This window comes from Gavia stellata, chromosome 12 (assembly GCF_030936135.1).
Source record: "Gavia stellata isolate bGavSte3 chromosome 12, bGavSte3.hap2, whole genome shotgun sequence".
NCBI classification, from domain to species: Eukaryota; Metazoa; Chordata; class Aves; order Gaviiformes; family Gaviidae; genus Gavia; species Gavia stellata.
Window position 1 is genome coordinate 4,609,720 of NC_082605.1, and position 26,212 is coordinate 4,635,931.

The 26,212-nt window shown below is 35.5% G+C and overlaps 1 protein-coding gene across 12 annotated transcripts in view; it reads right to left on the reverse strand.

Moving 5' to 3' along the window:
* Positions 1 to 26,212, reverse strand: part of ATP2B2 (ATPase plasma membrane Ca2+ transporting 2) — a 184,480-nt gene that overhangs the window by 86,889 nt on the left and 71,379 nt on the right. For 3 of the 12 annotated variants that reach the window (XM_009816839.2, XM_009816838.2, XM_059823432.1), the window contains exons 3-5: positions 15,361 to 15,618; positions 14,221 to 14,346; positions 6,503 to 6,628 (exon numbers count right to left, since the gene is read on the reverse strand). The exons of 1 other annotated variant lie outside the window; for it this stretch is intronic. In XM_009816839.2, coding sequence (XP_009815141.1) covers positions 6,503 to 6,628; positions 14,221 to 14,346; positions 15,361 to 15,618 — 510 coding nt within the window. Of the gene's footprint in view, positions 1 to 1,837; positions 1,856 to 2,419; positions 2,438 to 3,070; positions 3,167 to 4,694; positions 4,728 to 5,975; positions 5,996 to 6,502; positions 6,629 to 14,220; positions 14,347 to 15,360; positions 15,619 to 26,212 lie in introns of all 12 variants that reach the window. 8 more of the 12 variants (XM_059823436.1, XM_059823435.1, XM_009816834.2 and 5 more) reach the window with 7 other exon arrangements.

Genomic DNA, 26,212 nt, shown 5'->3' on the forward strand with positions numbered 1-26,212 from the left:
AGTGTGATATCAGAGCCAACGCATTAGTAAAACACAGGTTAACTACAAAAGAATAAATCTGATTCCACTGTATCAAATAGGAAGTTTTAGATAATTCTTCTACGCACTCACTAAATAACTTCATTTACAATTTAGAAAATACTTTAAAATATATTAAAATGCAAATTGCTTTGCAGGAATTGAATAGTAGTGTACATATGCCAGAACTAACAGTAGATGTAAAAGCATTTCAGCTGAGACATTTCTCCGAGTCTGGTATGGTATTTCAGTATCAGAATATAATATTAAGTAACAAATTCTCTGAGTACCAAATGCTAAAAATAACCTAACAACCCAACATGGAAATCCTGATTTAGGAATTGGGTAGTGCTCTACTGGACAATGATAAGCAAGCTGTAAACAGTGATTGCTGCTTCCCACATTTTCTTTTAAAAAAATTACCTTTTTTAAATATAATCCTTTAAAATGAGACAAATTTTCATGAATTACTAAATTTCTGTAAAATTTTTCTGATCTGCCTATGACCTTAACTTGTAACCTTTTAAAAACTGAATACATTGTCCATAGTTTTGACAAAGAGACCATCAAACAGTTACGTATTTTAATCTCAATCTCTAGAACCCAACAGAATTTATAATAGTTCCTTCGATACAGCAGATAACAAGCAGCCTGTGTCACAAACCTGTATGAATTTATCACTATAAGCTCGCTGACTGAAAACAAAATACTTCTTTTGTTTCAACTGTATATGGACAACTAAGACAATAACAATATTTTATTTGAAGTGGTAATGTGTAGATTTTCAAGTAACAAGCAATAGCACTTCCTCAGCTAAGTATATATTCAAGTATATACTATTTTTTTCTTATTTTCTTATTTCTTATTTTCTTATTTTCTACACATTAGACTTTAGGTAAAAATGTTTGTTTCCAGTCACATCTCAGGGAGAATTCTCAGACATTATTGAAATATTTCATTTCATCCAGACCGAAAAAATATCTACATGAACTTGGTCTCCTTGCTTTAGAACTATTTTTTTTCCTTCCTTTCCCCCCTCCAAACCCCTTCCAAAACATATCTACATTTTAAGCATTCTCTTATGCATCATCACTGCTGACTAGAAAAATGTATAGCAAAAACAGAAATCAGACTTTGGCAATTTCCCAGACAATTTCAAGGCGCTCAGACCTAACTCTGCTTGCCAAGTCTCAGTTCTCCTCTGAAGAAAATGTCAGATAAGTTGAATTGCAGAAAGTATCTCCTGTCCGTGATGATCAAAGATCTGCAGAATTAATTCAACTGCCTCACTTCAGAAGAGTTAAAAGCAAAAACATACTCAGCTGCACAAAAACCTGACTTCTACACTTTGTGCGCTGTAAAGAATTGAGTATGCGTATCTCAACTCCGAGATAAACAGGGACAGTAACTATTGTTTCTGATGGGAGAGAAGATGATGGAAAATCACATACTTACCTAAGACACTGATTTAATACCCCTTGGAACTCAATTTCTGCATTAAGTTCAGGCATTAAGACCAAACACAACAGATATTTACCAGGCAACTAAAACTTGCTAACAGAGAGACCAGGTTAGAACAACTTCGGACTCATTTCTGCACCTTGCTGAGCAGCAGTTCTCATCCAGCAAAGCACTTAAGCAGATGCTTAACTTAGTACTCAGCAACTTGCAGGACTGAGCATAAATGTAATGCTGCAGTCCCCAGTGGGATTGAAGGAGGGTATCTGGCAAGACTTTGTTGTATGCCTATGTTTGTTTTACACACAACAGAGTAGAATCACAGAGCATAAAGAATGGAGAAGGAAATACTCATCATTACTTTCCTGGTTCTTGGTCTCTAAGGAATCTGAAACTGGGGTGTTGGAACCAGGACAATATAGGTTCCTGTCATGCAGTGAGATGTAGGGATCGTAAATCCTAGTTTTCTAGCAAAATTAGAATGTGCAGGAGTAAAGTTTTAAATCTGGTTATATGTTTCTTTTAAATTATAATAAAATTATTTAAAAATAGGCTCAAAGATTTCCTATGTCATTGCTTTAAATAGATACTACACTAGTAAATCTTAGTACCCGTTTAGTACTTGGTATTGCTATGCCAGAAACTCTAGTTTCACATGCATAATGCAACAACTACTGACCTGAATGGAAAAAAATTTCTAACACCAACACGATGCAAAGTAGAATTACTTTTGTCAGTATTATTGGTGCTCTGCAAGAGGGAAAGGTTTCTATGGCAAATAAAGACTAATGTATCTGATCATCAGAAAAATACAGCTGATGCCTAGACTAATATTGACCCATTCCATTTAATACTGGAATTAGACTATTAGAAGAGATACTGAAATATTTGCATGCTAAGAAATGGGGTCAAGAAGCTGTACTAAAAGACAGTCAAAATTGACTACAGCCTTTTTTTTTTTCTTTTTAGTAAATACAAGCAGGCTCATTAGATGATCACTATCTAAGGGCATAGACAAATACCCACAAATACAACTTTTCAGTCTCTTCAAAAAAAAGAAAAAAATGCTCAAAGCAGCAAAAGTTATTCCTAATGTACTGTTAGCTGAAATTGAGCCAGATTCCTGACCCCAGCGCTATTTCTCAGAACTACATGAAGACTATATGAATACTTATGAGAGTGCCACATCAGAATAAAAGACAACACAATCCATTTATCATGGTGGTGTTCTTCAGATCTATGCTGACAAATGTGTAGAGAGCTTTACAATGAAACTTCAAGTAAAGGCAACTCAGAAGTTTTGAAACTAGCCTTACTTAACTGTCCCTTTTAATTGAAGTTTTAATTAATGGCAAATAGATCATAATTCCTACTTCTTCCTCTTCCATGTTTAATTCCGTGTGAATAAATTAAATAAGTCGCAACATCTTTGTGGCATCTCTTATAAGCTACTATAGAGTTTATGGAGTAGGATCTCTCAGAGGGTAATCACATGCACATACAACATCTGTGCAGTTCATAAAAGGAAGAGGGAATCTTACATAGTCAGGAGAGAAATCTATCAAATAAAACAAGCTAGGTGTTCTTGACGTACCATTGACTAAGCTGGCATTTGCATTATCAGTGGCATTTGCACCTGCTGCACCATCTGTAGCTGAAGGAGGGTGGGAGGAGGGATGGGAAGAATCTACTGAGTAATAATGGATAAAAAAACAATAAATAATAATAATAACAACAACATGAACAAATGCACATGACTAAACAAAACACATTTATGGAATACTATGGCTTTGTTTTCTCCAAAATCAATCTGTTTAAAATTAATTAACATAACTTTGAAAAGCAAAATGTTGTTACAATGGTGTTACAAAGTAAGACAAAAACTCATACATGGAATAATAATAATAATAATAATAAAAATATGAAAGACATTTAACAACATTAACAGAGTTGGTGAGAACTGACTGTACAGAGTACTATGTACATTGCTTTGGTCCTTTTAGGTGTAATTTTTTTTTACTTTAATATAACGTTATGCAAATATTAAAATGGTTGAAATATTTCTCTTGAGTTAACGAATTTACACAATGCATGGGTAGTTTCAAAACATTCAGCATACTACACAGTATTTACAAGATTACATATTTTGTATTTTATGTAATGTTGCATATTATGGTGTATTATTGCTGATACGTCCCAGTCTAACATGGGCTCAATCTATGTCCTGCCTTAACCTAGTTAATATGCACATTGATCTGAGTAGAAACATTGACCTTTTCAATGTCGTATGTGGAAATGTAGAAGAAATATAGAATCTTGGCAAGTATAGTCTTGAGGAGAATAATGAGTTATTTAAAATCCAAATAATAGACATTAGATAGTTGCCTGTTTTGTGGTGAAATGAAAAATGTATCAGAAAAGAAAATCCTCTTTTTTGTTTTCAGCGATTATCTGTGTATTAGAAAAATTGGTCAAGCAATCTTTCCTAACAGGAAGGTGAAAAATTCAAAGAAGATTTTATTACTTAATTATGGTTTTTTTATACTAGGATTCCGAAAATTAGTCTCTATAAATAATAGATAAAGTAAGTTTTGTTTTGTTTCTGTTGGTTAATTGTTCATAATAGAACACTGAAGTCCTATAATGAATCCTGACGGAGACTCTTGCACTTCCTCAGTACTTGACCCATAGTGATTGTTTCACACTGTACTGGTTTGTTATTCAAGAAAAATGGTCTTGTTTTATTTACAAATGGTAAATAGGGAGAAGAAGAAAAACAGCACACAGGATTTAAAAACACACCCTGTGTAACTACATTCATGAAAATTTCAATTGCAAATTTGATTACTGTGATGGTAATAACTTAAACTGTTTTGGTTACTCATGCTTATTTTTTATTCCATTTGGATACTCATACTAACCAGCACAGCATGAACTACTAACAGCAAATCATGCATTCCAACATTTAATATACCGTAATTTACTTCCGGAGAATAACTGATTATTCAAGCTTAATGTTAAGATTTGCAACACCAACAATGCGTGCACACTTAAATGTCTGCCACAGGCAATCCTGTTGATTTGAAATTATTCTTTAATTTAACTGGACTGATTCAAAGACAATTACTTTAAATCATTAGTTCAGCCCTGATTTGCACCAAAGCTTGCTGGCTAAAAGCCTCATCCTTTCATTTGATGTGGTACAGTTCTTACTCTACCTGGAAGCTGATGTCCATCCTCCTGTTTCACACCTGTATGATGATTTTTACAAAATGTTAATGAACGATAAAAGCACACACCCACATAAGACTGAAACAAACATTTACTACTGGCACGATTTCAACCAGCTCTGCCCAGGCACTCCTCTGCACCAGCTCAAAGCTGCCAGCAACATTAGAAAATGTGAAGGAATTTTCTTGGTATTGTCGCTATATCCAATTTGATTCAGTGTTGGCATAAAAAGTTCTTACACACCTCTCCAAGAATCTCTGTCTCTGGGTAGTAACTTACAACCACAGTGCAGTGCCTTACTCTGCTACCTCAGACTTCTCTTTCCCTATCTTTCAAGGCTATCCACAATGAAACATGAGAGAATCACCAGCATCCTGAGCAAAGTAACATACAGAGAAGGCCAACCCCGTTAAACCAAGGACCTCCAGGCAGACAGCTGGCACTTTCAAACGGGTACTGAAGTTGTTCCTTCTCACCTACAATATGCTTAGACACTGCCAAAACAGATGCTGCCAGATCTCAAAAGCTCTGTGTCTAGGAGTCCTTCTCTTAATGATAGCAAGATCAACCTCTAAGATACTGTTCAAAACTAGTCTGACGTGAAAGAGTTTGACTTTGGGAAGTTTCGGTCTTTCTCCTTTTAATCCTCCTAGAACTTACCATGCCTAGCAGGTACTGTGCATTGCTGCGTAGAAATGAAATGGTAAACATTTCATCAAGTCTTTCATCAAGTAAAAAGGGATTTCCTCAGAGAAACATGGAATCAAGTGCAACCACTTGTTGGACATGTTCAGAAATGGAAATTGTAGGTCATGAAAACCATTTGAATTTGGCCTTCCTATCTGCAGCTTTGAATTAAAAGGATGGAAATGAAAAAAAAAAAGGTAGAATCACACTGCCTGAGAGATACTAAGTAAAATGTTCAGTAAAGCTATAACTACTCTTCTTTATTAACAGTGAAAACCACTAAAAAGAGTGGAAACATCTAAAAAACCCCTTATTAATTTGCCCTTAATTATGTCTTAGAATATGTAATATCCTTAGAACAAACTTGGAACGAAATTCTCAAAGTAGACTTGAACAATTTACAAGGCTGGGTGAACAAAAACTGGAAAGGACACACATTAAATCATGGTTCTGCTTAGTGTGCAACCCATAAATTAGCAATTGCTTATGACATCACACTATAACAAGGTGAAAAGTCTAAAGAGACTTCTTGATTTCATTAACTGGTACAGGACAAAGTTAAACTCTCTGTTAAAATCTACTGCTACTTTCTTCTCTTTTACTATTCTTAGTTTGACCTTTACTCCTTAAGAAATTAAAATGCCTCTAAAGTCAGTCACTGACATTAAACAACTAGGCTAGCGAAAAGCCACATCTTATCTTTATTCTATTTTTGAAGCACAAAGATGTTATTTCCATGGCCAAGGGATTTTTTTCTGAAAAAAAATATTACATAGATGTAAATGCACAAGAGCAAAACCTTAGCAAATTTTAGGTGAGTATGGATTTATGTAAAGAAGACACGGCAATGGGAGTAAGCCCACGTATTCCCTTGCTTTTAATTATGTACTGAGAGGCTGCAATTTCACACCAGAAAAACATCTTGTTATCCAATGTATTTATTGGTTAACAGCTTTTGCTGTTTTCCTGTGTGACATGTTATGACAAAAATGTATACAAAAAAAGAAGTTTTTAAAATAGTATTTATTTGTCAAGAATGGAGGAGACCTCTGTCTACACAAAGCCCAAGAGCTTTCTTCGGACCATCCTTATGTGTTGTGAAATTTACCTTTCTTATCTTTCTTTTCTTCTTCTTCTCCTCCAGCACCTAGCAGAGTAAAGATGATGCCTGTCTGAGAATTCACACCCACAGCAGTTACGAGCATTCGTCCAGAGCCTTCCATGACGTGAGTACCTGAAAATATGCAATATAAGTTATATATAGCTAAAAAAATAAAAAGAACAACCATTAAATATTTTATGCAAGACTTTTACTGTAGTACTTTGAGAGATTTGTTACACTTTAAAAATCTGTATTGAGGCCAATATAATTACATACCAAAAATCACCCCTATTGTTATATATTATTCTCAACCAAGAATGGATGCTTAACTGCAAATCTTAGGCTGCACATCCATTAACCACAAACATCAGATTCCCTTTTTAAAAGAAATGTTGTCACCAACCAAGTTTATATAATCTTGGAAGATAATAGTTTAGCTTCACACAGTTAATTCCTGTAACTTTGAAAATATTTTTTCAGAGCTCTGCAAACATTCCTCTGTGACTTTGGTCAAGATGCCACCAACTGTACTCAGAATACTATTACTAAACAAAGTGAAAATATGTGTGCAATTTCTCTCATCTTTCTCAGTTACGGTTAATTTATAGGCATAGAAAAAAACATATTTGAAAACAATTTCACATCTTCAAACTTGAAAAATCAATAGAGAGAAAAATCTGCAAGGAGATGTTTAATTACATCAGGAGGTTCCCAAATAGCAAGAAGAATCTGACATACACTTGAAAACGAATTCAGTGTGAGAGGTTTCTATTACTCTAAACCAAATCAAAATGTACATGAAGTTTTTCTGAGAAGGATCATATGTTTAACTAGGTAACTTTATCATTGTATTAAGTAAATTCCTTTTGAGAAATATTTCATGCTTTGTTGTATAGAAATTGTTTATTTACAGCTCTTATTTCTATATTGAACCAAATATTGGGTGCATCTAAGATCACAGCCTCTTAGAAACCTCTTGCTATGAGTTGTGGAAACACAAACACGTAGAATTTCCTAGAAATGATCAAAAGTATTCTGATTTACATTTTGGAAAAATTTTATAACAGAGGATTTGCATAAGATCAGTCTACGGAATTGCACACTGGCTATTTCTAAAACAAGTTTGAAATTGAAGAACAAGCTATTATGACACGTATTTAAGGCCAGTTACTAAAAGCTTATTTAAAAAAAACTGTAATTGAAGCATAGGAACAAAAGTGCCAAGGGTGGCATCAAATTGTGACTAATTTGCCATTTCATGTGATGACAAAGTCTTAATCTAAAAAGTTCCTTATTGAAGTAATATTTAAAATGTTTGAAGAGAGATATCTTTAGCAGGTAGTGAATTTTGAAAGGTATAAAGCAGATCAGTAGTGTTCCTATGAAACAGATTAAAAACAAATTCATAATGACCAGAAACTAGTGATAGCTAAAGCTATTCATTGGAATAGACTTTATATTTTATCCTTTAGTAGTTGATAATTATGTTATGCCTACGAAGTGTAAGTGACTATGAGAACATAGAGGACAAGCAATCGTTTCTCAGCACAAAGTTGACAGAGCAAGCTAGGATTGAAAGTTTAGTGGGCTTAGGGTTTTTTTAAATACTCTTTCCTGTATGTGAAGAAGGAAGTGGTCTGGAAACTATGAAAATAGACTGTAACACACAAACTGTTAGCCTTGAGAAAAAAATCATTGTATACAAAAAAGACAAACATGTATTTATACTTCCAAGTGAACTATGGATGGACACATGATTAACTAGAACCTCCTCAGAAAGTATTCTATTATTTAACAATTGTTTTTAATCCTAGGTGCATAGTTTTAAATAAATTATATTTTAAGACCAGTCAGTATTCCAGACTTGTAGCTGTGGGACATGAGAAGAATGAGACCAGCTGGAATCAGAACATAGCCCCATAATCACATTTTCATTGGGGGGGGGGGGGGTGGGGTGGTTGGTGGGGAGCTTGGAGAGAGAAAGAATTTTTACTCTTCTTCTGAAGCTATTTGTTGGTTTAAGAGTCTTCAAGTCAACTAAACAGTTTGACCATTGTGGTAATAAACCAATTATACTGCTTATAATACTCACTTTACTTTTTGCCTTGTCACTGCAGTATTTGCGACAAACTACTATTCTTTGCTGGGTTTTAATCTATTGTTCCTTAGATCCTCACTTCAAAGGTCACACCGTACTGCTTTACAATTATCAAGTTTGCCATAAATGTAAGGTTCTTCATTTACCCTTTTTAAGACAACATTACTGTTTCGTTCATTCTGTGACAGCATGAAGTAGGCAGAGTCATTAATTGACTTGTCCTAAACAATTCTGTGGCTAATGAGGTAAAAATTCTGGTATGCTTATTCTCAACTATGTTGCCCCTATCACTTAACCCACTACCATCAGTAACTGCCACTCAATATTTTAAAACTGAAGTGAAGTTGTTCACTGATGCCTGTAGTTCTGAAATGTACCACAGCAGTGCACACCTAAAGCTGTAGGAAAAAAGAAATCTTCAAACAAGCTTTCTGCAAACTCCTGCTAAATGGCTTTTAACCAACTGAACTGTGAGCCTGTTGCATTGAGCAAGTGGGTAATACAATTAATTTCTCATGGAGACTCTTATTGGGCATTCAAATCTACTAAACCTAAACGGCCATGGAAAGACTCTATCTCCTCTCCCTTTTTAAAAAAACATTTTATTGGGTTCATCCTCATCTACATATATTCATTCCATTGAGTTATCCCAAAAGCTGAAAAAAGGATATATGGACCTGTGTCCTTAAACAGCTCAGTATTTTTTATGTATATATGTACACACACACTTGTAACCCATTTTTAAAAAAACCCAACATTTTCTTATTACAGTTGCTGTTCTAGAACATACTAAGCAATGCAACTATTTATTTATACTCAAAATATCTTTCTCTAAATAATCAAAATCTCTCCCGTTCTAAAAGGAAAACAGAAACACAGAACAGAGAGAACAGCTGTCAACACTAAGCCTAATTTGAGAGCATAAATATCTCATCAGAACACTAAGAAAATTTCAGTAAAAATAAGCCAAATAAAAGCAAAAACGCACTAATGGTCAGATATATTAAAAAAAAAAAAAAAGGCAACAGACCTTCATCACTTCATTGAGAACTGTTCCCATGACTTTGTGAGATAAAATTTGATTCCTTAAAAAGTCATTTGCTTTCTTTCATACGATAGAGCAAAACATCACAAACATACAAGTTAGGACTGCCACCCAAACAACGAAAAACAAGTTACATTCAAGCCTAAAGGAACAGAAAAGATGTTTAAAAAGCAGAATAGCCTTGGTTGTACGGGTTCAGACAAAACAGAATATGTCTGAAACATAACTCAGAAACTTAGAGGGACCTCCTTTAAGATGTAACACCATTTAAAATATATTTTAATTAAGAACTTGCTTTTAGCATTCCTATGTTTTGTTTTGAAGAAATCTTCTTCCATATTGGGCTACAAAGGTGGGTAGAAATATCCTCCAAAAAATGGCATGTACACCTATGTTTCAAAGCCAGCTTTAGTACGAAAACATGCACCCACCAGATCTCAAGCTTACCTCTGCACACCTGGAAAGGGTAAAAATGTCTTAACTTGAAATGCTTTTCTGAACCTTTTCTTAACATTAGTCTTGTAAAACATAATTCAAAACTGTTAAGGTGCATACAAAAACATATTTTGGAGCAAGTACTAATTTATCATCACATTATGTTCCACTAGTACTATTGGAAAAAATTCTTCAGCATCTAAGCTAAACCGAAGACCTGAACCTCTTTCCGCCTAACTCTGGCAATTTCACCATTTAAACAATATTATAATTATATTAGCTTGAATACGAAATGGGCTCTATGACTTCAATCAGCTATTGTTACATAAATGGAATTCTGGAATGAATGCACATTTTTCACTTAATCTGTACACTAAGCATGTATTCCAACTTCATGTTGAACAATTCTACTGACTTCTTTCCCTCTCAAGACTAACTTTTCAGTATTAGTAAAATACATTTTTTCATATGCTGAGGATTTAATTTGAAATTGATAAATGGTGAATATTCCAAGATAGAAAAGGAAGAAGTCTAGTTTAGTCAGAAGAGAGGTAAACAGATTAGACAGATAAGGAACCTATTACAGCATATACTTTTTCAGACAAAAATGCAACTAAACATGAGACTGCTCAGAAATCTCCAAATCAAATAATGGTACTGGTGAAACAGATTGCAAATAGGGTTGAAAAAATAAGAAAAGAAAACCAGAGCATGCCAGTTTGGGGGGTTTATACTATTATGCTATTTCTAGCAAACTTGTGGTGAACAGAAATTCTCTTATCTGCGTATCTAAACAACCATTCTAGTCACTGCAATTGTTAAGAAATAACTGAAGTTAATAATAAAGTGAGCCAACCATCCGAATAGCCTCTACGAACAAAAAAGAGTTTTCCAGGAACTACATGTAATTTTGACATATCCAAATAATTGGGAACACTTGAAGTTAGCTGCTCTGTTCTGAAAATTTCTGCTGTGCTAGAAGCCTAGCTTGGAATATTTTCTGGCAGGGAATTAAGACAGAATCAGAACTACTTTTCTCCAGGCAATAACTGACCCCATTTCTTAATCAAGCTTCCTTTTTATTTCCAAAACCTAAAAAGCATGATGACCAAGAGATTTCCTTTTATTTATTTGTTCTTGAATAAGCTGAGTTTTCTTTGTTTCAAGTCCTTGTTAAGCATTGATAGAAATTTGCATTTATGAAAGTTAGCTCAGGATAAACTAATTTTCTGTCAGTCTCAGTACAGTGAGAACTACACTAGTTGAGCTCCTCTATGTAACTCTTTCATACCTTAATCAAATTAATCTAAATACCAGGGAAAAAAGTTTTAAACAGTAAGCCTCATAAGGTATTTTTTACAACGTTAACTATTATCATGAAGTACCCCAAAATACTTCACTGTGTGCAATACTGAGGCCAGACTCATATTCAAAACGTCTGTATTTAGGAATCATGGATTTCTCTGAATATTGAACTATACAAAACTTAAAGGGCACATCAGCTTCGATCAAGACAGCCGAGTAGCAGTCAAAGTCAAGCTGTCTTCATGTGTTTGTTGATACATGCCCATGCTCATTGCAAAGAAATTTAATGTCACCACAGCCTTGTTTAAGTTGATGATTTTTGATGCAATGGCTTACACTATACTATGCATGCAAATCTCTGTTAATGAACTAAAACAAGGAAAATGTTTTAGACAGAAGTATAGTGGAACTAAAGACGAGAAGCTGCTTCTTTTGGTTTCAGGTATATCAGAGTCTGTGTTTCCATTTCTGCCTTCCTAGGTGGTACCAAATGTGCTATATGCAGATGGTAATGAACCATCTGGTTTAGTCAGCACTTGTACTCTTCGAATTCCTTCTCAAGTACAGTGAATGACTATCTGGATGATTAAACAGGACATTAAGCACAGAAACTCATTTAGTTTAATTATGTCATTGAAATTGATTGAATATTAAAAATGTTGTTTCAGGTACCAGTGGTGAAAATACTACTTCCTGATTCAGGGTGTTTATCTTCAACCAAATTTAGACTCACAAAACAAACTGTGGCTGCAATTCAAATGTTACTTTTCTCAGTTATTCCTCTGTCAAACCCGGACTGTTTTCATTTCCAACAGATGATTAAGGGAGAACAGTGGCAAGCAACAGCCTGACACTATTTGTCAAAATTCCAAAAGCCCACCTGGAGATAACTTACTGATGTTTTCAGGTGCAAAGATAAGAAGAAAATTCAAGGTCTGTTTGTTCATTGGGGGGGTGGGGGGGGGGTAGTGGTTTGGGTTTTTTTCTTTAAACAAGTTTTATTAAAATATTGGTCTAGGCTAACATGCTACAGGAACTCAGTTTATAAACCAGGTCAAACGGACCCTTAAAGACACGGTGGTTTCCAAGTTTTTGGAGTATAACGATTTCCAGTGGGTACATCAGCTTCCACGTCATTGGGATTAAGCCTTGCACTGTAAATTTCTGCACTACTAGGATAAATTATTGTAAATCTAGCTAAAATAACAGTCAGTAGTTTCATAGACTACTTGGGAAAGTCAGAACACTTCCTTAAGTTACCTTACAGTATATCAAGGAGCCAGAGCGGCACCAAGAATTCAAAAGTGGCACTGTCCCCGCTACTCAGCATTTCTATATGTGTGCTGCCTGCAAATGCTGAGCGCTTCATTGTATTTTCTCTGCACAAATGCAGCCTTCAGAATTTGCAGCTACTCCACTGATCCTTATTAGCCTCTACTGAACACGTGCAAACACATTTTTCAGACATTTATAGCTTGGAAAAACTTGGGGGTTTACAACATGAACAGCAAAAGGCATACACTTGGCAGGGACAGTGCCGTAAAAACATTTAACAAATAAAAACGGGAATATTTTTAATGAAACCAAAGGAATTTTTCTCCTAAAAGAGCAAAAGAAATTTGTTTTGCTGCTTTATTCTCAGAAGCAATAGAAATTTTCTGTGTCATTTGAAAAAAAATCATTTGTAATACACAGTTTCAGGCAGAAAGATGCTTGAAACTTGCTGAAGTTAAAACTAATGAACACAGTCTTTTGTAACATGAAATCTGTGGCAATGGGAAGTCCACAAACAACATTAGCAATTCCTTCATCTTAAGTTAATGCAGCCACCTTTTGACTGAAATCTGATGGTTTTTTTACCAGACCACAATCCCATCATTTACATAATAAACACTCATAATCTCATAGTCAGTGAACTAATTACCTGATTTTAAGTTTGAAAAGGATTTGCACTGTTAATTCAGTAAAAACTGTCACATACCCTTACTTGTCGCTACTTGTCTCTTCTGGACTAAAGCATCTCCCAACAGTTGTTGCTTGGGAAACACCAGCCAGTGAGGCAGGATGGGGACAGGATTTCTGCAGGAATGGGTACTTACCTGCTGCATTGCAACACAAATATTCTATTTGGGATGACTCTTGGCTGCCTGTACAACCAGACAGCAAAGAGAATCCCTTCCATGAATAAAAAGTTCAAATGTATTTGAAAATGACTGTTTCGGGTTATAACACATTGATGATCATTATGGGATCGGCAGGCTGTTATTTTGCAATCACATCCCATCTGGAATCTATTGACAACCAACCTATTTAGAAACTATCTTTATTACAAGTAAAAAATCATATTCTATTTACTGTATAGAATTATGTTACAAAATACAAATATTACAAATAACTTGCATTTACCACAGAAGTCAAGCCCACAATATTTTAGTAGAGCCATTTCCTTCTAAGCATTGTTTCTTTTTCTATTGTATCCAGTATACACTCAAAGAAAGTGTTTGAGAGACTTTAAAAGGCTTTGAAATTTAATGGTTAAATTAAGACTAGCATACAATGAAACAATTGTTATTTCCCTAACTGCTACTTTCCTTTTCCTCTGAAAATGTTTCATTACTTTCTTACTTCATAAAATAAGTATGATGATCAGAAATAATTGCACACAATCAAAAAACAATAGCACACCTTTTGAATGACAAACAGACAAGGCCAGTGTCTGTGTTCAAAAGCCCCGTTATATCTAGGTTACCAAAACCTGCTGGTATGGAAAAACAAAGCAAAACAAAACACGAACAAAGCAGTGCATAAAAGATAACTCAGCAAGAATTCAAGCAGATTTACCTGACAGTAGCATTGGGTCTTTGTCAACAGATTTGCGGACTTGGTCTGACTCTCCAGTTAAAGAGCTTTCATCAATTTTAAGATCATTTCCTTGAATAAATATCCCATCAGCAGGTAGAAGATCACCTTTCAGTAAGAACATGGTAATGGAAAACCACAGTGGTTTAGTAAGATTGTCTTTATAATTACACAATGATTTTTATTATAAAATCACATTTAACAACAATTGCATTAAAACGTAAAATGAAAGCAAAAGTGGAAGAACTGCTACCGTATCGGTCCCTATTAGCCATATTATTGCAATCCTATAGGGAAGGGCCTTTGTGTTGCAAATATTTTTTGCCTAACGCTATCCTAGAATCAGAATGCATCGCATTTAACATACGACAAATATCATAATCACTGAGATTTGGCAGAGGGACTACTCTTCTTAACAAGACTTGAAGGTTTCTCTATCAGACTTGATAGGAATTAACAGTGGCTAACGAACAGTCAAGCTGCCCTTTCCCCTCCGCCTCTCAGGAAGCCCTCAGCTAAGTCCAGGGGAGACTTGATGGTTGGGTGATAGAACAGGCATTTTGCTGGAATTTGTCAGCTCAGTCCAACAGAGTACACAGAATTCCTACAAAGGTCTTTACGTTCGCTGGAGCATAGGGTTTTCCCTATAGCATATAATTATAAGGCATTCACCTACTAGAAGCACCCAATCTGGGGGGCCTTATAGGATCCATAGCTCTGGAGCAGCTTATCAAGTGGGGTGAGCACAGAGGCACAATTCCCTTTCACAGAGCATTTAAAAATATTTCCTCTTATTCCTAACTGGACAGAAACCAAAAATTCCAAATAGCGTAATCCTCCATGAAAGAGAATTACCTTCGTATGAACAGTTCTTGTCCCTGTCAGTGACAGGAAGTGAAGATTACAAAAATAAAATTAATTACCTAGCACAATTTTATAGCAAGTATCTTAGGTTTACCTTTTGCCCTAACAGCCAAATTGTTATCTTACCATGGACAGTAATGACACCACATAATTCTCTGTCTTTTAAATCACTTCCAGTGAAGTGAGTCTATTCTGCTAGAAAGGGAAAGGAGAAGAAATGAAGTTCAGAAAAGTAGACATCTAGTTGACGGAACTTACCGTATTTCACCTGTGCAATGTCACCAACCACTATCTCTGCCACTGGGATTTGGATAACCTGTCCACCTCGGACAACAGTAAATTTCTGTTCCTGCTCAATACGACTTTGAAGCCCACGAAACTGCTTCTCCTTGCTCCAGTCATTGAAGGCAGTGACAAGTACAACACAGATAACAGAGAGTAGGATGGCAGCACCTTCAATCCAGCCAGCTTCAGCCTCACCTTCATCTTCAGCTCCTCCTGTTGCAGTACCACATCCTGCAAAGACAACATTAAGAATCATTCAGTCAAGCGAAGATTGGGTTTATCATGTTTATCACAAGGAGAAAACTTGCTGTAAAATGACAAGGTTAAGGAACAGAACTGCTTTTCGAAGTGCTGTCCGCTAAATGAAACACAGCAGAAGAGAGAAAAAGTAGAAACAAAAATGTCCGAGGAAAAGAGAAAGAAAAAAAAAATATCAATAGATATTTTAGATCTTTTAATTTTTCTATGAACAAGCTATCTTTGGTAAACCCAAACTAAACAAATGGGAAAAGGCGGCACCAAATCTGTTATCTAATAGAAGGGTTGATAGCTTCACCTGAGCCATCAAGGATTTCCAGACACAAGGAGGACTTCCTAAGAGTGGGAAGAAGGACTAAAACAATGAGTAACATCAATCAATTGAAAGCAATGACATTAAATTAAGATTAAAGAAAACAGATTAAATTAAAACAGAGTTAAGAAATAATTTTCAATGCCATTTCTAAATGTTCTCAACTAAACGCACTCACAAGGAACACTTGTTTAAAAAATACTGAGATGAACTAAGTGTATTAGTATTTAAATGTGATAATGTAATGTATTAGGGAACATTGAATAAAAATAATAGCCTAATACTAATTCATCATTTTTTCTTACAGAGAAATATAGTGGCATACTTATGGAACGGTAAGTATATTATTTTTGTCACAAGTAAAACAGTATTAAAAAAACATTCTATGTATTAATTCTGGAGCGTTAATTCTGAATTGTTTTATACACATCTGCTAATTATTTATTTCAAAGTCATACACAATTAAAATTTAAATAAATTTCCTAGACAGTATTCACAAAATAAAACTAATATATCTCTCCTTCTTAATGAATTAAGACCTAAAAAAAGATAGTTTATCATAGTGGACAGCAAAGTACACATACCAGAATCACACAATTCAGAGATATCCCAACTGACAGGAGAGAAGAAAAGAACTCAGTCTGAACAATAGAGCCTCCTCTCCCGAGTGACCAAGGGAGAAAAGAAATCTTTTAATTTTTCATGAAGAACCAGACTAGGTAGGCATTTGACATCACTTTTCCATCTTACCCAGGTACCAGGGAGTTCAGCAACCATGTTGCTTCCATCTATGACTAAAGTTTAATTTTGGTATATTCGTCACCTGTCACTAGAGGGAATTAACAAGCAATGTGATTTCTATTTTTAAGTTACAAAGATTTCCCTGTAACATAAGCATCATAATTCATTAACCAGCTGAGTAATTACTCTTGCATATGAACAGTAACAAGATTACCAAAAGTCAAAGGAAGAAAGATGAGACTGAACCTCCAATAAGTGAACAGAAAAAAATTAAAATAGATGGAGTTTTCACCAAAGTTCTCTGTCGTTTAAATTTGGACTTAACCTATTTGAAAGGCAAAGCACACTCTCAAGAGGAGGGAATCAGTTAGAGCAGATAAGAACACCCGTATCTGTGGTGCTTAGGAGAGGACATAAAGTTATAAAGTAAAATATCCTGGCAGGGATGCCCTTAGACTGATGACCCATGTGAACCTTTATCAGCAGCACACAAGCCTTGCTAAAGAAGCCATTTTTATAGCACCCAAGAAAGAAATTAAGTAACCTTTTCTAAGTTCAGTACCTTACGCTACTTCAAACCAGTTGCAGATGCAACTTAGAAACCACAGCTTCAATTTCTTCCTTCAGCAGAAGATTACCTTTTGGGAAGGACTAAGGAAGGACTTTCCTCTGTTTAACCTTAATCATCTTAAGTGGTCTATGTTAGATTTTAGATTCCTTTTCCAAATCAGTAGATTCACTTGTGCCTTGTTTGGATTAAGTGGTTTCCTAGTACAAGTAATTCTGTTTTGGCAAATATAAGACAAAAATTCGCTATTCATTTTTCATTAGATGGGATTTGGAATTAAGTATCATGAATATCCTATTCTTTTTAACAGCATACCTCCTCTCCTATTTCTCACAAAAGCAACATGGCCTGGTCTAGCCACAGTCAAAGACTGATTTTATTTCCTTTGTAGGTGGTCGAAATTCAGTCTAGCTGGTAAAAAAGCACTAACAGGTGTTGTTTCCTACGGTGATCCCTTGGTCCAGGTTAACTGACAACAGTAACATGCAGATTGACCCATAGCGGTGGGCTGCTCGGCTCTTCAGCGGTTTCAGGCAGCTCGACTGGTGATCTTTATTTACTGTATTGTTTATTAATTTACTTTATCAATTTACTTCATTAATTTACTTTATTAAGCCTTCTCATGCTTTCACTGAAAATCTTTGATTTTTGAAGATGGATTACTGATAATTTATACCATGATATTTTATACAAAATCAAGAATTAACATTATATAATACTTAAATACAAGTTTTTAATTTGAGCTGTATCAGCATACCCCAAAAAAATCAGCCATTTGAAAGACATAAGCTGTGCTTTGTCCTTCATTACAAGGATCCCATTATGGCTCTGGACATGTGTAAACTTTATAGTAATATTAGATGAGTCAACTATCCTCTCTCTACAGCAGAAAGCTACTGCCATTATTCCAAAGAACCAATAGGTCTGGCCACCGCCTCTGAGATGCGTCAGAGAAACAAAATGACAGTCAGTGCCCTTGAACCCAGTGCTAACACACTGTACCTTGAATGGCTTGGAAAGTAATATTTCTGTGTCCCTTCAGGAGAAAAACAAACTTCTTGATTTAGTAAAATCAGGTAAAAAATTAAAATATTCATTGACTTGAGTAATGAAATGAATTTTGTGTGTATGTCTTGTCAGAACTGATTTCCATATTAATATAAACAATGCCATTCCTAGTATGTTCATATAACCAGAATATAGTCTAACATAGCATGTAAATAATACAAGACGTCATCATTACGATGAAAGGAATTGTGTTTACCTGTCTCATGGATTATGCACAAGCAAAGAACATAATTCACTCTTCATGTTACAGCTGAAAAAATGTAAGAATGAAGAAAAATCTGGAGAAAACAGTCTGAACTTAGATCAAGTTCTTGGGAAGCATCCCTAAATTTGACAAGTTTCCACACTGAATTCATGATTTTAACTTTTAAAATCCTCAGAAAATTCCCCACAACCCAATGGAAACAACAAAAGTTCAAATGCATTTCATTTATTATCTGTTCATTCAAACAGTCAATGCTAAATTCAGATGGAGGAAAGATATTTGGAGGGGAGGAAGGAATTCGTGGAGTGAGAGGAGTAAAGAAATTGATAGACACAGTCAAAACCAGAAGTTAGTCTTTTAGATGGATGGAAGAAATGGTGAGGTGCTTTATGGATTTTAGAATTCTTATTGGTCGAGATTCAATCTGGCTTCTATAAAACTACAAGTGTTGCTTCTTACAGTGATCCATTGATCCAGGTTATCTGACACACTAAGAGGTAAATTCCCCACAGAGGTGGACAGGTAGCATGAAGCATGAATGTTTTTATTCAATGTGACTCAAAATTAAAACAGTCAACCGGGATATGGGAGACAAATTCTTTTTTTTTTTTCCCCCCCCCCCCCTCTCTCAAAGGATCAGAACTCAGGACCACAATTTTGAAGACCACAAAAAGGTTGATAGTACACAAATGGGAATCTTACTCACTGCCCTGCAGATCCCCAGCCCGGCCAACCATGTCCTCTCCTAAGCACCACAAACACGTGTGTTCCTGCCTGCTCTAGCTGATTCCCTCATTTAATCCCACATGTCAGATGAATGGTGGTCCCAAGCGATCAGAAAAAAAACAGTGCTTCATTATCAGTATGTTTCAGGTTAGGAGGAAGCAGAATTTCAGCTATGTAAAGAGTTTGAACATAAAGGACTAGGTATCTCCAACTTCTAGCAGCAGCTGAGCAAGGCTTTTGAATATCTAATATTTACAGGTAGATTCTTGTAACAACAGTTCAGAAATTAAATTGTACTTTTTGTGGATCTAGCCTAATATAACTAAAACCAGGCTCTTTAAATGATTAACCAAGCTGATCACCAGACTTTCCCAGATTTTTGCCTTTGCTTTCTACAGTCCCACAGAAATAAAATGGGATAAAAGTACTACATAAATTAATGCAAAATGTGCACATCATTCTCATTATAGGACTAAACTCTACCAACTCTGAGGGAGTAAATAACTATCTAGTTCTTACAATAGTAAGATTTCAGAAGAGGAGTTTTTTTAAACAGAGATTTACAGACAAGCAGGATTTAAAAATGCAACCTGCCCTTCAGGAGATGACCTAACTGTCAGGAAACATTTTCTTGAACTATGTTGTGTTCTTGCTCCAAAACTATTTTAGAAGTATTCCCTTTTAATAGGAAAAAAAAAATGGAAATTTGCATCTCTGTTGGTTAAAGTTTGCAGAATTCTTTCTTATATACTTATTCTTTCTTATATACTTACTTTTTTCTTTTTCTTCTGCAATTATATCAGACAGATTTTCTAGAAATTCTAGAAAGACTTATATGAATTTTCAGGAAGAAACTGTATGTATTCATAGGAGAAAAAACTCACATACTTCTTAAGTATACACTTATCTGTTCTACTTATTGTAGTACACAGAGTGACACAGTATTGACTTTACAGATAAGGGGAAAATAAGGAATATAAATAAGTCCCATAAAAGATGTAATAATAATATGCCTAAGCAGCAAAATATAGTTTAAAGCATCTAATGTTTATTAAGAATGCTCATATAAGCTTTAAAAAATTGTGTTAAGGTCTAAGATTGCTGTTATGCTTTCACAAGATAGTACTTGGTTCCCAATGTTACCAAAAAATATGCCTGAGACTATTGAAAGGCACAGACCAAAAACACCACAAAAGAATTTTTAAGATGCATAGGTGATTTGTGGTAGGGTTTTATTCCAAGACAGTGAATTGTGAAGTAGTCATTTAAAATTCTATTTAACATAGGTCCTATCTGTCAGAAAATTTAATTTCAAAAGAGTAAACACGTTTTTAATATGAAGCTATTTTCTACCATAACTATGAACATATGCCATGTGTGTGTCATTCCCCAAAGCCTCATCCCCATGAGACAGAAAATGCATACTCAGTTTGAAACTGAGATTATAAAGACTTGACCGCAAGTGAAGAATGTAAAGGGCTGTAACTCCTTTGGCATAGAAAAAGCAGCTGAAGTCATAAAATGGATTAGCTTATTCAAAAAGAGTGTGCAGAACATACATGTGAGCTGAACCCCCACACAGAGGAGTGGGAGGACCTGACAGTGTGGCCCCAAAGAACACGCAGAAATACAAAGGGGGACTAATGTGATTGTGTCCTCCATAAAATATCTCAGAAGTACATTACCAAAAACTTGTGGAAGGAGAACAGAATTTTAAAAGCTTAAAATTTGACCAGAAATAGGTCAAAGACTGTTGAAAAAGTTTTCTATAGAAGGGAGTTGAAAGGAAGATAGAATCCAAAGGTAAAGAGGATTCAGGAAAAAAAGAAGGGGAAAGCAATTCAAGCCAGCACACGTAGACAGTCCATCTGAAGTCGCAGCAACCTGGGTTTCCGTCTCATCAGAGACTGCGAGCAACCTGGGAGCAAGAGCTATGGGCTACAAAACCTGCCCAAGAAGCTGGGAAACTGAGCAAATACCCAGGCACTCAGCCTGTGCTAGACCCTTTTATGCACTTAATTAATTGCCAGTAAATTCAAAATTAGCTTGAGAAGCCTATTCTGCATTAGCAGTATTTTAATTATATATAAGGTTTTAGAAAGAAAAAATAAGAAAGCAAGCCCCAGGGTATTAAAAGGGAAGGGAACTGTATGATAGAAAAGACTCAAACACCCTTGTGCCAAAAGCGGAAGGTGAAGAAGGAGAGGAAGATACAGAAGAGCAGGTTAAAGCACTTCAGGAAGACAGTAAGCAAGAAACGTCACTGTAACCAGCAGCAGGAGAAAATAATTTGGTTGATGTCATTAACTGTTTCCATTTGGTGAAAGCCACAAAGGGGGAAATGAAAAAAAAAAAAAAGGGAAAGGCCACAAATAGCCAGGACAGCATCATCTGACAGTTTACCAGGCTCATGGCCTGTGGGAAACTGGAATGCTTTTGAGGTCATAGACACCATTTCAATATACGTTTCTCATATCATCAACCAAATCTGGGCAAATACAGAAAGAAGCATACAAGCACTGCGCAGCTAAAAAGAGTATCTGTTTAAGATTTCAAATAGTTATGAGAAGCACTTAAAGGTGCTTTGAATAGGATAACGATTATAATTACAAACCATACAGTCTTAAGCTGCAGCATGGTAATTTTAAAATCAGGAAAAGTATATTTTTAAAAATCTGCGAACATCTGTATTCCTAAGTCCCAACCTACAGCACATACCTCTCAGCTACTCATTTCAACCTACACATTTCTATTTTTAAGCTGAGAATACCTTGTGGCATTTAAATTCCCTAGGAAAATCTCATAACGCCCCCAGAGCTAATTTTTTTTAGTCAGTCAAACTGGTTTTGTCATCAGAAAGACAACAGTTCCATGATAAAAACTTTTTATTTAATCGCTTTCTGTAAAGACATTTTTCCTTAGCTGCAACTCCAGCACCAATGTTATTAAAGCAAATTGACCAGCTCTAAGTTACAGCTTTTCCATTAGTACAGCTGGGCGCTTGTTACTAACATCATAAGTGTTGTTACTTATTTTATCAAACGTATTCAGTCGGGTAGGAAAAAGAAGAATAACCAAAAATTACACAATAACTATCATAAACTCCCCTCCTCAACAAGATTTTTTTAAGCTGCAACAGATACTAATACTTATTTTTACAAATTCCTTGTTGTATCATATCATTTGCTACAAAATTAGTCCAAAGAGCGACTGCCAGTTCCTGAAGTACCAATATTCCTTCCCCAAATCCTCTGTGTGATGATGCATCACCAGATGTTAAATCACTTCCATAAGGGTACGGCACAAGGCAGCGAGGCCACAGGCTGGCGAAGGTCAAAGTGGCACTGCCAAGCCACAGCTAACAGCAAAGGTGCAGAAATTACTAGAACTTCAAAAATGAAGCTTTCTGTCTTTCTCTCATACTCCCCAAGGACTTATTGAACCGTGAAAAACATTTTCTAGCTACTTGTAGTAAGTCAGACTGCGTTCTCCAGAAACACATTCGTTTCTGTGAACAGCCACGCAGAAGGGATTTACAAACACGAGATATATATATTACGCACATTTCAGGTTTAGGGTGCTTGTATATTCACTAAAAGTCATTTCTGGATACTTATTTGAAAACAGTATTAAAACGCCTTGCTTTGTGATACATCAGTTAGTTATATAAGGACTCCAGGGGGGGAGCGGGGACGATGACAAAGGAGGCAAAGAAAAAGAAAGATACCATCCCTGTAGGTTAGTTACATAACTGACAACTTTAGAGTTCAATATTAAATATTTACACATTTTTGACATACTCATGCAAGGAAACAAATCTGTAAGCCCTGAAAGCATATATATACGCACATTCCTCAGCCTGATCAAACATTTGTGAGCAGAGCAACGTTAATTAAAATACTCACTCATCTTCACGAGATGCAGTATGTCGAGCAAGATTCTGCTGACTGACACCTCCAAGGAAATGCGTTTTGTAAGGATCGGTCAAAAGGATGGGGTCCTAACTCCACCAAAGGCAATGGAAGGGAACAGGACCATACAGCTACTTCTATAATGTTTATGTTCAGTTTTGTTTCCTTATGTCACCACTTAGAGAAAGTAGACAAAGACCAATATGGGAATTTTAATCGCCAAGTCCTGTTCTTAGGGATTGCAGGGGAAAACCTTGACATCCCATGGCTGTGGTTTTACTGTATATTGCTCAGAGCTAAAAATGTCTGCTAAATACAGCCCCATACTCAAAAGGTAAAATACAGTTTTCAAATGTAAGAACCAGATCTTGAAAGTTGTTCTCCGCGTTCATTAGTAAAGAGTTCAAGTGCAGCTACCCAACAATGCCTGCAAGGTTGAGGTTTACTTACGGAATTAATACTTCTGGAGAATCTCTTCCTGGAAGATATGTGAGAAGATTTTATATTTCATCCCGAAGTTCTAAATCTCATTACCTCATGTCCCCATTTGAGAGTTAAGTCGTGCTTGGCAACCTGGAAATCTATCTAATGAGCAATATCTAAAAGCAACCCAGTTTTGTTGATGATCTACACATCTCTAATGAAGGGAAGGTATCTATGGGACTTAATTTTTTGCAGCCCAACACAGATTTGTAGAAAACAGATGTAGGTCACTTTACCTTATGAAACAATGACTTAATTTGCACGTCCCATATGACACAATGTGCACATTTGGCACTTTACAAGTTCTTAATGTGTTGTGACCGAAGCCAGCTCTAGTCTTAAACTTACGTCATCCATCAATATCACTGACATCCAGTAATGCATTTGCTCCCTAAGCACACTTTGTCCCGGTGAACAGTACAGAACAGATAGTTTTGATACAATTGAGCAAAACCAGAGTGAAACCAGTCTTTGGATAAATGCTTGGCTCCCAAAAACTGATGTTCCACTTCATCCCATCTGTATTTTAGAAGTGATACATCTACCTTTATTGGAGTCCATGACACATATAGTATCATTTCCACACTTCCTTTAGAGATAGCTGTTCTTGGGCAGAGTGTGATACCTAAATTGGGCTTTCCTTGCTGACTTTGAGAATCTGTGTATAAACCTATGTTTTCTTTCTTGTTGCTTCTTACAGAGACACCAAATGTATGGTATTTCCAGATCTGTATTTCCAGATTTCCACATTGCAATACCACATTATCAATTTTTACAAAAAACCCAAACCAGCGAGCAGAACCTTACTTGTTCTATCTCATTCAAAAGGTGATGGGTTCAAAGGGAATAGGGGAAAGAGAGAGTCAGACAGACAGACTGCATACCCAGCCAGAAAAGTAGGAAGTTAAGAATCCAGAAGTTTGTAATAGGGAAGCTTCAGAAAAGACAAGATCTGCCAAAAAAAATTTTCATGCAACCTCGAATAATCTAGAAGTAGGCCATTTGTAAGCATTTTAGAATATGGCAAAACCCAGGATAGCATATTATAAAAAAACCAATGCAATATACTTTCGTCAAAACATTTATAAAAGAGCAATTACATTCACTTAATTATCTCTTCAGTAAATACGTTTGCTGTGCAACCCAGTAAGAATTTGCAAAACAAGTGTTTTCACACATCGTCAAAAATACTGATCCCATAATAATAAACAACCACAAACAGCTTCACAGGCATTACTAAATGTATTAGATAGTAAAAACTTTTTAAAAAAGACAAAATAATGAAATTAAATAATCAGTCTTCTCTTAAATTCTGTAAGTAATTAATTATTTAGGGGTTGAGAAAAGTAAAGACTGTCAGCAAAAAACTAAGGTTCCCAATACAGGATAATATATTCCATAGAGCAAGAGCTTTGTCTACGCTGCGAAGGCTGTGCTGGGATAACTGTAACAATGACCTTCTCTAGTAAAGATACAGCTTACAAACAGCTTCTATATCTGTTAGTATAACCTATAACTATTCCATAAAGAAACATAGACTACTTATTATTTAACTATCTCTATAAAGATACTGAAAAAATCTAAATCAAATGTAAAAAATACTTACATTTGTCAAAAACAATAGTTTCTAATGTAACTTTTCATTTCAGTACAAATATTGATGTCCACAATGAAAATTCTGGTTAAGGTAGAAAGTTTCTTATGTTCATCCAGGATGTATAAAAATGTAGTTACAAAATTCTCCAAATTTAAGTCAGTGTTCCAAGAATGCAGACCAGGTGTACATGGTCTTAAACACTCTTACTCAGTCATTCAGTTTAGGCTCTTTTCTCAGGCCTTTTCATGGAAAAAAACTGAAACACCTTGGTTCAGTTCCCATGCAGAACAGAAATATGTATCAATACTTTGCAGTGAAATTTGGTTGAGTGGCCAGCCTTGATACCTCCAGTTAGGGTTTCTGAGGATAACTCAACTGACCTAACTGCATCCAAAAAGCATTTACGTTTAGTCTGCATCAACAACAGGGGAAACCAATTTACGGCAAAAATACAGGTAGCACAAATAAGGGACTCCCTTCGGATGGTATTATTTAAATGCCAGAACTATGACAAAACCGAATGTAAAAGACAAACTGTTTGAGAGATATATGTACTAAATTGAATTAACAATGTAGGAGACTATGATCCCAGAGAACTGCATGAATTTTGAATCACTTAACTGGAGCGCTAATATAAATGGCACTGGCTGATTCAGAGTAAAATAAGGAGGGAAAGGAATGCTTTTTCATGATTGTATATTTTAAGACCGCACTTGGAATAGGCTATTGTGCAAATGCAAACAAAACATTACAAATAAAACTGATAGGAAGAAATTATAATTTCTGTTAGCTTGATATTAGCAGTGAAGTAGCTGTCCATATGTTGACTTTTTTCACTTGGGTAAGTTTAATTAAGTTTGATTTAGAATTCTAACTTTGCTATTAAAAAAACTTGCATAGGAAACACTGCAGCTACTGGGGTTGGCTTAGGAGAGCCTTATTAAACATGAATGGC